General features: G+C 42.7%; 1 protein-coding gene across 1 annotated transcript in view; it reads right to left on the bottom strand.

Moving 5' to 3' along the window:
• Nucleotides 1-13633, bottom strand: part of Rapgef5 (Rap guanine nucleotide exchange factor 5) — a 239294-nt gene that overhangs the window by 119821 nt on the left and 105840 nt on the right. Inside the window, exon 8 of the mRNA XM_085830724.1 lies at nucleotides 730-803. Within this exon, the coding sequence (XP_085686850.1) occupies nucleotides 730-803 (74 nt within the window). The remainder of the gene's footprint in view (nucleotides 1-729; nucleotides 804-13633) is intronic.

Here is a 13633-nt window from a genome sequence, read left to right as displayed (position 1 = left end):
AGTAGTCACCATTTACCTGAAGAAGATACAGCCCAAGATCTCCAGTGAGTCTCTAAACTTACAAACAATACTGAACTCTAATTTTACATACATATGATTTACTTCTGTTCATAAATTAAGGAGAGTAAGAGATTATCAACAGTAACTAATAATGAGAGAACAACTAACTCAATATACTACAATAAAAGTTATAAGAATGTGGTCCTTTTGTTTTTCAAAGTGTAATGAAGTCAGTCACCCGTCTGTGATGATGTGAGATGATACAACAGCTATTTGATGAGAAGAGAGATGTAGGTCCTATGGTAGAGCATCAGGCTTTTAGGGGAGGGTGGATTGAAGAAACCCTGCAATACCCTGACAGTTGACCTGAGAACCAAACAGCTATCTAGTGACTATGGGAAGGAAGTTTATGCCAAACAAAGGAAAAATTGAATCTTGGGTTGTATAGAACTGGTCTGCTCAGAGTGACACACAGTTTAAAATACACAAATTGCTTATTTGGGGGACCTTTTTAACATGTTTGGGCAGTAATTGAGATTAAAGACAGTAATATCCTGGATACAGGAGGAGTCCTATAAATAAAATGGACAATGTCTAAACTAAACTCTTTACTGCCATGAAAATGAGCAGTAACAGACCCCATGAGGCAAATCTGTCTCACTGTGAACCCGCACCCCGGTAGGCACCCTCATCTGAGAAGGTACAACACTGTGGTAGAAGCCATCGTACCTGAGGATCGGGACCGTTGTTAGCCTCCGTCATGGTTACATGCTTGTCAGCGTTTTCATCATCTTGCTCAATTGCTTGAAAAAAAAAATAAAGACAGACATACATGGCGTCATGAGAAAATGTTTCAGGAAGGTTTCTCCCGATAACAACTTGTTAGGAAAAAACAATGCTAGACCCATAAAATGCAGATACAGCTCAGCAGGTCACACTGGGCGTTCCTCATGAGCACTGTGCCACCTACTAAGTCAACAACAGCAGGAATGTTAACTTCAGTTCTCTCCAGCCCACCACATCCTGCTCCATTCTTTCAGTATTGTGCTTTACTGAAGGAACTGTAGTACAGGCCAGCGTGTTTACTCATTTTCATTGAGAGGAGAATTTAATAAAAAAATTTTTATGGAAGATTGAACCAGGGGCTTCACCTGAGCTATATCACAGGTCATTTGCTCTTTTCTTTTACTCTTTTTAAAAGTTAAAACAGCATCTCATGAAAGTTCTCAAAGTAAACCTCATACACTGGATTCTCCTCCCTCAACTCACAAGTAGCTGTGATTATAAGCTCTGTCTGTCTCCCTCTGTTTCTCTCTCTCTTTATCTGTCTGTCTCTGTCTGTGTGTGTGTGTGTAACTGGTGTTCTGGGTAGCAAGATAAATGTCTTATTACAAAAGAAACAATACCCTATGCCTGAGTTACCTGGCACATCATCACCACAAAATCCCAAACTTTAGACTCTTGGGTTCACTTCTCCCTTTCCTCAGCGCCTTCTTGTCAAATGGGTTTTTGTTTGTTTGTTTGTTTGTTGTTTTAAGATTTATTTATTTATTATTTATATGAGTATATTGTAGCTGTCTTCAGACACACCAGAAGAGGGCATCAGATCCCATTATAGATGGTTGTGAGCCACCATGTGGTTGCTGAGAATTGAACTCATGACCTCTGCAAGAGCGGTCAGTGCTCTTAATCACTGAGCCATCTCTCCAGCCCCCTGTCAAATGTTTTATCACTCTATCCTCATGGCTACAACAACCTCCTACACAAAGCCCTGGTTCCAGACTCTTCTTTATTTGATTCAGTGTGGTGCAACTGCTAAAGTAGTCAGTTTCAAATAACTGTGCCAAGTTCTGGCCCTATCTTAGAAGTCTACTCACTACTGAAAGGATTCCTCCCACTCTCCAACCTCCTTGGAATTTCTATTCTCACACAGATACTCAATAAAAAATATAATGTATGGAACTCTGACCCAAGCTTCGTGATTGGATAGCTTTTTGGTAAGTGTAACTGTTCAACTGAAAACAAATGTGGACAGAGTACATACTACATGCCTGGCACCTGAGTTCTTCTCACAGGCAGGGCAGAGAAGCTCCACAAGTATGAGGAACAGTCACTCACAACTACACAACAATAAATATAAAATGAAGTGAGGGCAGAGGAGATGGCGAAGTGGGGAAAGTCTCTTGCTACCAAACCTGAGGACCGGAGTGTGGTTCCTGCAGTTTGTTGTTGTATTTCCACAGGAATGTCATAACAAGCCCCCCCCCCCACTTCCCCAAACATATACTCTAAATAAATTAATGTAGTACAGTCTTTTAACTAAGGTAAGATGAAAAGTCATAGAAGAACAACTGTGAAAAGGCAGCAGATCCACTGGAGAGATCCCAGTAGCCAGAAGGACATGGGTGAGACATACTGAGAAGACATACTGACAGATGAGCTAGCCACCCATGGAAGGACACAGTGATACCTGATGAATCTGGAGACAGTACAGAACATGATAAATTTAGCCTTGAGTCAAAGAACATGGCAGCCATTGAAGAATTTATAACATTTGATGCAGATGCTCTTAAGTTCTGTTTGTGGATGGTAAAAGAGATCATAGCAGCAAGTGGAGACAGACAGACCAGTCAGGTCACTGTTACAGGGACTGTCCCTAGAAATGGGATGACTTAGGCCAGGGAGGCAGCAATGAGAAAGATATACATGGAGGACTCAGGTTGTACTCTTAGACAGAATGAATTCCACCTGATGATGGCCTGAACGTGGGAGGGAGGTGCAGGAAAAAGAGATGATGGAGAATGGATAGTCAGTGAAGGTCTTAGCTGATCTCAACAGAGCCTTATGGTAGCTGTATCATTCCTCCTTCTCTCTCCTTTCCATCAGAAGGACACCAAATGCCTACAACCTCTGGCCTTATCTGCACTCACAGACTCAGTTTGCATTAGCGGTGGACTTATAAATATTATGCTTTCTGCTGAGCAGTTTTTAGAATAAACCTGCTTTTGCTTTTGTATGACTTTTGTGCCTGCCATGAGGCACTTACCAAAAAACCCACCTATAGAGCTATGCGTACAGTATGGCCTTATAAAAGCAAACTCTTCTGAAACTACGCTATAATCAACAGACCTAGAGAAGCCAAATAACAAGGAAGGCCCAAGGAGGATGACTGAATCTTTCTCAGAAGGGGAAACAAAATAAATATTGGAGGTTGGTCTATGGAAGGAGAGAACCGGGTAGAAGGGGGTAGGGAAGGGAGTGGGGCTAGAGGGAGAGATCATATGTAGGGAAAGCAGGGAAGAGAGAAAGGAAATCAGAGGCAGTATTGGGGGAGGGCAATCTCTAGGACATGCCAGTGACCTGGGATGGGGAGAGGGCCCTAAAGGGTCTATGGGGGGAAACTCTAGCTGAGACTCCTAGCAGTGGGGGATATGGATCCTGGAGTGATCACTTCCTGTAGACAGGCTGGGCTCCCAGAGGAGGGATAAGGACAGCAACCTACCCTCAAATGCTTTGACCTAAAAGGTATCCTGCCCACAAGATGTACAGGGACAAAGAAAGAGCAGAGACCAAGGGAATGACCAACCAATGACTGCCCCAAGTTGAGACCTATCCCATAGGCAAGAACCAATCCCCAACATTATCACTGATATGCTGCTGTGCTTGCAGACAGGAACCTAGTATAACTGTCCTCTGAGAGGTTCCACCCAACAGCCAATGGAAAGAGATGCAGAGACTCACACCCAAACAGTAGATGGAGATGGGGAGCCTTACCATAAGAACTTTTATCCTGGGAGAAAGCTAAAAACCGCATGAATGGAAGTTTCCTTTATCTGAAGACAAACAATTCTTGGGCAATTTGTGATTTATTTATTTTCTTTCATTCTTTGAACCTTTATTCTAGATTAAAAACTTTGAAGTATTTTGGCCAATAAAGTCATGCTTTTGTAAAACTCATGTTTCTGGGGGTTCAGTGTTCCTTTTTCTCGTCTGAGTCAACCCAGACACACACCGTTAGGATAATGCATAGCAACTGATTATTATTTTAAGTCAGACAGAGCTAATACTGATTTTTTTCTAGAAGTGTGTATGACACACACATATCACACACAAACACACACAAATAGTTCTTTTGAGGGGAGTGTTTCAAGAGAGGGTTAACAACCCTAGCTGTCCTGGAACTTACTCTGTAGACCAGACTGGCCTCCAACTCACAAGGATCCACCTGCCTCTGCCTCTCTGCTGGGGTTAAAGTTATATAGATTAGCAAACATGCAAACAGAAAGTTTGTCCCCAGCACCAATACTACATCATTTACTCGTCCATTCATTCATTCACTCATTCACCCACTCACTCATTCATTTATTCATTAGCTCACTTATTCATTCATTCACTCATTCATTTACTTATTCATTTTTTCATTCATTCACTCATTCACTCATTCATATTGGGGATTGATCTTAGGGCCTTCTCTACCACATCTCTTTATCATCAATATCACATTTATTTTCATATCTTTAAAGATGCCAAATATCCATTGTCTGGTAATACATTTAAATAACAGTAGAAGTTACAAAAATAGGCAAAGTAAGCAACTTACCTAAAGGGCAGCCAGAGTGTATCTACATCTATATGCCAACGGATAAAGAAAAGAGACTATCCTATTCCAGCATATAAATAATCTTAGTTAAAAAAAAAAACACACACACACAAACTAATCTTAACTTTCAGGATGCATTTAGCCTGTGGTCCATACACATCACAAGAACAAAACTTATTTATTCTGGACTTTAAAGGACTTGTGCTCACCATTGAAATCGTGCACTTGAAATACGTAGTTGGAACATTCTAGCAATCCTATAGTACATGTATATTAATGTCAAAGAATGCATTAGGAGACAACTTTTCTCTTCATGACTCCTAATAGTGAGGTTAATGGCAAGAGGAGGAGGGGGCAGGTTGTTTAAATTCTGGGTTCAATTTTTCTCTTATCTGATCAAATAAGGGTAGGTTGGGGGAGAGTTTCTGTGCAAATATTGATTCTGGGACAGTGCCCTCTAGCAGGACACGTACACAGGAATGACACTTCTGGGACCAGAGAGGCTAGAAGCCTTGCCTTCTGCCAACACAAACCACCCCCTTATCTCTCCACACACAGAATTTAAAAGCAAGACACGGCCTTTGAAAATGACTCCTGGCATAACAAAAACACAAGTAAAAGTCTCAGAGTGTGTACTTTGAATAGTGAACATTAGAGGCCACATGAGAACTAACAGTATGTGTGAACTACTCAGCACTAATTCACATAAGAGTATTTAGTTTAAATGTGCCTATTTGTAAATTAGTCAGGAGGGATCCAGAGCTAGGGCTGATAGCTCCCAAGGCTCTTCCTGGCTTACTGTGATAGCACTTATTTTTTTCCTTCTAACTTTTCTTTTAGACCATCATGCATGAGTCCTTGTTTATATCATTCTCAAACTTCCCTAAGCACTCCCAATCTCCTTGCATGTATCCCCAAACTCCTTCTCAAATTCATGGCGTCTTCACTCTTCTTACACATACACACATATATACATAAAATATACACACACATACCTACACTACACAAACATACACACACATAAACATACACACACATAAACATACACACACATAAGCATACATACAGACACACATATATGCACACATATACATGTACACACTCAGACAACACATATACAGACATTCATACACATAAATACACATACACACACACATGCATACACACATTAGTACATACATACACATGTAGACACATATGCACACATATACATGCACACACTCAGACACACACAAACACACATATATATGCACATATACATATATACGTAAACACATATACATACACATCTGCACACATACACATGCACACAGATACACATGCATACACATACATACACACATCTGCACACACATATTCATACACATATATACACATACACACATACATACACATATGCACACATACACATGCACACATACATTCATAGACATACATACAGATACATACACATGTACACACAGACACAGAGACACACATACAATTTATGAGTCCATGTAGTGATGTTTGTATTTATGTGTTTCTGGCTAACCATCTGGGATTAGATAACCAGTCTGAGGGTCATACCTAGTGAAAGCCAATTCTCTTTGTCTATCTCACAGATGATATAAACGTAGTAGCTATTGATTGCCTGAAACTCTTCATCTTAGGTAGGGGCTAGTGACACTTTCCCCATCCATATACACATGTTAATTGGTGTTCTCATTATGTAACGATGTGAGGATGTTTCCATCATGCATTGTTGGTTGGATTGCAAACTAGAGGAGCCACTTGGAGACCAGTGTGGATAATTTTCAAAAATCCAAAAGCAAGTCTACTATATGCCTCAGCTACACTACTCCTGAGCATATCCCCAGAGGACCTGATATCCTACTCTACAGCTCCACGCTCAGCCTTGTTCACTACTGCCCTATTCGAAATATCCAGGAAATGGAAACAATCCAGATGTCCCTCAGCTGAGAAATGGATAATGAAGATGTAGTACATAGACACGGTGGAATTCTATTCATCTGTCAGAAAAATGAAGTCATGATCTGTAAGTAAACAGAGAACTGGAAACAGTATATAAGTGACGTGACCCAGACCCAGAAAGACAGTGCTGCATCTCCTCAGGGACAAGCTGCTGGCTTGCTCGTGTTCCTTCTTTCTTTCACATTTGCCTTTTAATGTGTATGAGTGTTTTGTCTACATATATGTATATGAGCCACGTGCATGGCTGGTATTCTTGGAGGTCAGAAGAGGGTGTCCGACCCCCTGGAACTGGAGTTATATACACTTGTGAGCCACAGCCGAGTGATGGAGATCCAACCAATGCTCTCTATAAGAGCAGCCAGTGCTCTCAAGCACTGATCCATCTCCGCAGCCCCACAGAGCAATGTTTCTCTCCAATAACTTACTATAATAGATGTTAAGGCAAGTCTCCTAGTGACTCCACTAAAATTACTTAAACCAAAAGTATAAATGATAGCCTCTTGTTTTTAAATTCTTATTTAATTTTTGTTCGAGGCAGAGTCGTGCCACATTCCCTTAGCTGGCCTATGTAGCCCAGGCTGGCCCAGAACTTCCTATATAGCCCAGGCTGGCCCAGCACTTCCTATGTAGCCCAGGCTGGCCTCTGAATCAGAGCAGTGCTCCTGCTTCATCTCACTGATGCTGCAATTGCACTGTCCTTCTCCATAACTTTGTAAAGGTAAGACCTATGCTCACAGGGAGCACCTGCACACAAGGGTAGTGAGCCTGCACACAGGAGTAGTGAGTCTGCACACAGGGGTAGTGAGTCTGCACACAGGAGTAGTGAGCCTGCACACAAGGGTAGTGAGCCTGCACACAGGGGTAGTGAGCCTGCACACAGGGGTAGTGAGCCTGCACACAGGGGTAGTGAGCCTGCACACAAGGGTAGTGAGCCTGCACACAAGGGTAGTGAGCCTGCACACAGGAGTAGTGAGCCTGCACACAGGGGTAGTGAGCCTGCACACAGGAGTAGTGAGTCTGCACACAGGAGTAGTGAGTCTGCACACAGGGGTAGTGAGCCTGCACACAGGAGTAGTGAGCCTGCACACAGGGGTAGTGAGCCTGCACACAGGGGTAGTGAGTCTGCACACAGGGGTAGTGAGCCTGCACACAGGGGTAGTGAGTCTGCACACAGGGGTAGTGAGTCTGCACACAGGGGTAGTGAGTCTGCACACAGGGGTAGTGAGTCTGCACACAGGGGTAGTGAGCCTGCACACAGGAGTAGTGAGTTTGCACACAGGGGTAGTGAGTCTGCACACAGGGGTAGTGAGTCTGCACACAGGGGTAGTGAGTCTGCACACAGGGGTAGTGAGTCTGCACACAGGGGTAGTGAGTCTGCACACAGGGGTAGTGAGTCTGCACACAGGGGTAGTGAGCCTGCACACAGGGGTAGTACACCTACACATATAGCTGACATGCTTTTTTTTAAAATCAATTCACCCATGTCTTTTATCAAAGTGCTTACAAGTCCACAAAAACTTCTCCTACAGATAGAAATTTAGGATTTCAAGTCACATGTGAATAGTCAGCAAAGATAATTCAGAAAAATAAGTTACTGAGCACTTTGCAAAGACTTCTTATCTGTCATTTCCTCTTAGGGAGAAAGCCCTTTTACAAAGAGTCTCGCTGGACACTAAGGTTACATAGGAGCTGAGCAAGTGCTCACACCATCTGTATGGATGAGGAAATATCCAGGGAGGCTCCACCCTAGGCTGCAGGTATGGCTGCCTTTATCTGTGGCCCAGCTACAAAGGCAGCAAATGCTAGCCAAACTGCTTCCTCATCAGCTGGTCCTTTCTTGGTGTTTTGTTTTCCTGGGAGAATCTGACTTTAGCTCAGGCTATCCTCCTGCCTCTACTCCCTGGATTTATTAGCCAATGATACCACACACGACTGATGTTAACCCTGAATAGATTCCTTTCCAATCTTGCCCTCTTCAGTGAAATTGGACAGAATGTGGCAGAAAAACAAAAACTCAGGAAAAAAAAAAAGGTTAAGATTAAAACACATTAGAACTGGTTACTTTTCAGATGGGGGCACGATGTGCGTGGCATGGAATCAGGGTCCTTTGTTGTGCTCTGTGGGCTGTGGACACTAAAACATTACGAAAACAGTGCATAGTTTCCAACCACAGGAGGCAGGACCCAGTTCCTCTTTATGTAAATAATGAGTTGTTGTTTTGTACCACCCTGCAGAGGGCTCATAATATTTTTTTAAGGAGGCCCTCTGCAACAACACACCCTGCACATTCAGCAAGGAACTTTCTCTGTGTGAAGTGGCAGGGTGGCCAGCTGCAGCAACACACACATGTGTAGCCAACGCATCGACACCCGCTTCCAAATGTTCAGATCCCTTCTTATCCACAAAACAAGAGGAGCAGTCTCAGACCTTTACTGCATCAGTGACAGTGTTTATTCTAGTGTTGAAATTTGAAAATTGGAGGTCAGTATTTGCAGCCTGGTACCTCCACATGTCACAGTATTTCAGTCTGGATTCACCCTCCCCACCACACACACACACACACACACACACACACACACCCCTCAAAGCTAGCCAGTGATCACCCATCACATGTCTAACTAATAGTTTTCTCTCTGGCCTGATCTGTTCAGCCTGTAACCCCCTTCCTGTGTCCTTTCATCATCCTGCAGGCCTGCCCTGGCCTCTCCTCTCCCGTTGCCTCGTTCTTCAGTGATCATATCTGCTCCTGCAGTTTCAATTTTCACCGCAATGCGGGTTATTCACCAATCTGGGTTTCTATCAGTCTTGCCCTGTGAGGCCCAGGCCCACGTAGCCAATCACACACTGAGTCCCTGCATTTTCACACAACATGGCATCAGCTATGGACAGGCTCCTGTGGCAAGCCTCTGTTCTCGGGGGTGATCTACTTCATAAGGCATGAGGAGACTGAGATCTTAGTTACATGGACCCGCCTTTGCACTGCCCCCAACCCCTTCTTAGACCTCAGTGTGGTGATCTCGGTGAAGTCTGGGGGAGTGAAACTTTATGAGGTTGGACTGGGTGTGGGTTATTTAGGCTGTTACAGCATGCCTTTCTCTCCTTTCTTTGCCCTCCCAGTTCCAGGCCAGAAGTGAGCAATTTTCCTGTTTCATATACTTCCACCATGATGAACTACCGCCCCACAATCAATTGGCAATGGGGCCAATTGATCACGACTGAAACTTCAAAACCTATGGACTAAAATAAGCCCTTCGTCTTTCTAAGTTAATTTCAGTGATGGAAAGCTGACTGGCAAAGGCCAGAGGAACACAGAGGTCATTTAACAGCATGGGAAGGAATATAAATGAAGTAAAATGCGTCCTTACAATAAACATGCTCCACCAGAGCTTTTGCTGCTTCCGGTACATGATGGCCTCTCAGTGTGGGAGCTTGGGCTAACTCATCCCACATCCCACTGTAGGTTGCCTAGCCCATGGTGACAGGTTAATAACAATGCCTTTTTGAGGCAGCACCTTAGATATCTACTCAGCATCTATGCAGTAGGCAAGTGAGGAACTGAGTTTCAATTAATAAACAGGTACATATCACTTCTTGGAACTTATCATTTTTCTTGTTTTTTTTTAATCGCCTAATTTAGTAGTTTTGTCAAAACATTTGTAAGTATTTTCTTTAAAAAATATTGAAGTGGTAAACTATACTTGCATATGTAGTTTTCTGATACACTTGTTCTGACATGGTTACTGAGAGTTAAGTTATATACATGTAAAAAATCATGTCCAAAGTATGGAACATGCTGTGTGTGATTTGATTCCATAATGACCATTAATCGTCCCGATGCTGACAACTGTAGGCTGATTGAGCTGCCTCACGGGTCTCAATCAATACATTTCTATCCTCTGTGAAGGCATCCCTTATGGATGGCATAAGTGCACAGCAGAGTTTGGAAATTTCTAGTGGATAAGACCTATCCTTGTCCAAATCAGGTTCCACTCACATGGTGACTACCACATGACTCTGTGTGCAGAAGTCCATTTGGAGAGAGAAGATGCTCTGGCTATCCCCAGGAGGTGGTAGAGCAGGTGAAGGCCTGGTCTGATTCCTTCATTCCTTTAGTCTGATTCTGAGCACTTTTAGATTATCCTCATTTAACAAATGAAAAAGCCGAGCCCCAGAGAGGATAAATAGCTCCAGAATGGCACAGGAAACCAGTGAAGGAGACAGTTTATTGTTGAAAATGAATAACAGTGAGGTTAGACATAAAGGAAAGGGATGATGGGTGTGGGGCACCACCAGTGCTCTAAGCAAGAATGGACCAGAACTGTCTACCAAGTGTTTAAGTTGTAAAAATTAAAGCCAGAATGACTTAATCTCTTTTTAAGTGCCCTTACCAAGTCCCTCCCCCAAAGCCCTCCCCCTGCCCCTTGAGCCACAGACTCAGACAGACCCGGATAATGTGTGCCGCGTGGCTAGGTAGGCAGAGGTCTCCAGAATCAGTCAAGACAGTACTAGGCAGTGAGGAGGCTGAGCAGCTTCCCTAGAGCAGGCAACACATCCCATGCGTGCTCTGTGCTCTGCACATTTGACTGGCTGAGTCTCTGCTCCAAAGACAGCTTTCTTGCTAACTGTTTCATTCACTTGGTTCTAAGGCGAATGTTCTTGTCTCCCAGTCAAGACTGCTCAAACTACCTTCTCTTTTACTTCATAAGAGGTTTTAACAGTGTTTGTTTCTAACATTTATTAAGTCCAGTTAGGGGAAATTATTCAACAGGAAAAAAAATGATGATAATGTCCCTAGAACAAAGAGTATTACATATGAGACTGAAAGCATAAATATTTACTCCATTTGCCAGGCCAATAAAGAAGTAATCTGTACCTGATAGATGTAAGTAACCTATTTTCTTCCTATGTTTACCAGAACATGTACTAGAAAAGGGAGGGAGGTGTTAATACAAAGATAACTCATGCTTCATTTAGCTTTTTAAAACCATGAACAAAAATCAAGCAACCCCTAGTTACAAATTTTCCTCTATATTTTTCTTGAGAGGCAGAACACTTGAGGCTTTTTTGAAGTGCCTTTCAAGGATGTGTTCTGGCCAAAGGACAGATGGAGGCCAATCTGCTATAATCTCATGGTGTAGGAGACAGCCAGATATGATCCTGAGACTGAAAAGTACCCATTCATTTTAAAAGATCCTAGAGCACTCTATCACTCTTATATAATTTCTCCCAGGAATTAAATTCTAAAAGATTTATCTCCGCTAGTAGAAGAAAGATGATTTCTAGGCCTAACTATGACAGCACAAAGCAATGTACTTTATGCTATTCCATTTACCCACCAACAAGGCCCAGGGGCATACGCTTTGAGTTCCATTTCACAGAATAAGAAATGAGCCTCTGGAAGCCACTAAGTCACACTGTCTAGCTAAAATGGAGCTGGAGCCCCCTGGATTGCTCATCACAGCTACATAATCATGCCTTCAAGACAGCAAGCTAGAAACCAAGCATGCCACCCTCTGGTTAACTAAGGGGTTCTGGTAAATTATCCATATTAGCATATATTAATTGTATAAAATAACTGTCATTCTACTTTACAGAGATGTATAATATGTTGACTGTTTTCAATTCCCTGTTATCCTTTCTTTTTTCTTAAGATTTATTTGTTATATATACCCAGTATTCTGCCTGCATGCATGCCTAACATGCAGAAGAGGGCATCAGATCCCATTTACCACGTGGTTGTTGGGAATTGAACTCAGGACCTCTGGAAGAACAGCCAGTGTTCTTAACCTCTGAGCCATCTCGCCAGCCCCCTCCCCTCCCATTAACCCTTTTTATCTCTCCTCTCTTATCTGAGCCCTCTGGCCCTTGTCTCAAACAGTCTTCCTTTTATTTTCGTGTCTAGATTACACATATGAGGAGAGGCATGTATACCATCCTGGTCCTTCTCAGCATGAGTATCTCCACTTTTATGCAATTTTTTTGTTTTTGTTTATTATATCTTCTACTGTTTTTGAGTTTTTCAGACATCTATATAATGTAGTTTGTTTAAATGCACCCCTATGCTCTCCTCAATCCCCACAACCACTTTTCCTTCTAATTTCATGGACTCTTTTTAAAGACCTGCAGAATCCACATAATGCCGCCTACACATACATGAGATACACATCTACTAGTGCATGGGTAGCCTCTCAGGGTGACATCACTGAAGTAAAGAGTCTCCCCCTCCCAGCAGCCATCACTTGCCAATAACTCCTCAGCAGGAGGGCTTCACAACCCCCTCCCACTACACATGATAGGACTTTTATTGGTTTGATCATGTGCTGGTCAAAGGCATGCCTGCACAGCCAGTGTGTGCAACTGTCAAAGCCAGAAAATCCCATTTCCCTGCAGAGTCCACTCACTGACTCTAGCTCTTACAATCCTGCTGCCCCCTCTTCCACAATAATCCCCGATCCCTGGGGGTGTGATATAGAAATACCATTTCAAGCTAACCATTCCAATCTCTTATTTTTGGTATGCTAAGCAGTTGCCAGTTTCTGTATTAATCACCATCTACTGCAAAAACAAGCTTCTCTTAATAAAATTTGAGAGAGATACTAATCTATAGGTATCAAGATAAGAACTTAGGGGGACAGCTTAATATTATGTCCACTTAGCAGAATAATAGTGCTAAATTCTCCCCTAGCATTAAGCTGTGGGTTTTAGATTACTTAATGGTAGCAGGCATAAGTTCAGTTTTACGTTTTGCTTTTGTTTGTTTGGTCTTTCGAGACAGGGTTTCTCTGTGTAGCCTTGGCTGTCCTGAAACTCACTTTGTAGACCAGGCTGGCCTCGAACTCAGAAATCCGCCTGCCTCTGCCTCCTAAGTGCTGGGATTAAAGGAGTGCGACACTACACCCGACAAGTTCAGTTTTATGGAGTAGGATTCAAGTCCAGATAAAATGTTGGTTGGTTATTCCCATAAGAGTAGTGCCAATTTGCACCAGTGAGCATAACATTATTTTACTTTTCTTCATGGTGTGTGTGTGTATGTATGTATGTGTACATGTGTTTTCTCACATT

This window comes from Mus caroli, unplaced genomic scaffold, assembly GCF_978045245.1.
Source record: "Mus caroli unplaced genomic scaffold, Mus_caroli_1 scaffold_14, whole genome shotgun sequence".
NCBI lineage: Eukaryota > Metazoa > Chordata > Mammalia > Rodentia > Muridae > Mus > Mus caroli.
Note: the sequence above shows the minus strand (reverse complement) of the source record. Positions and strands in the feature narration are given on the sequence as shown.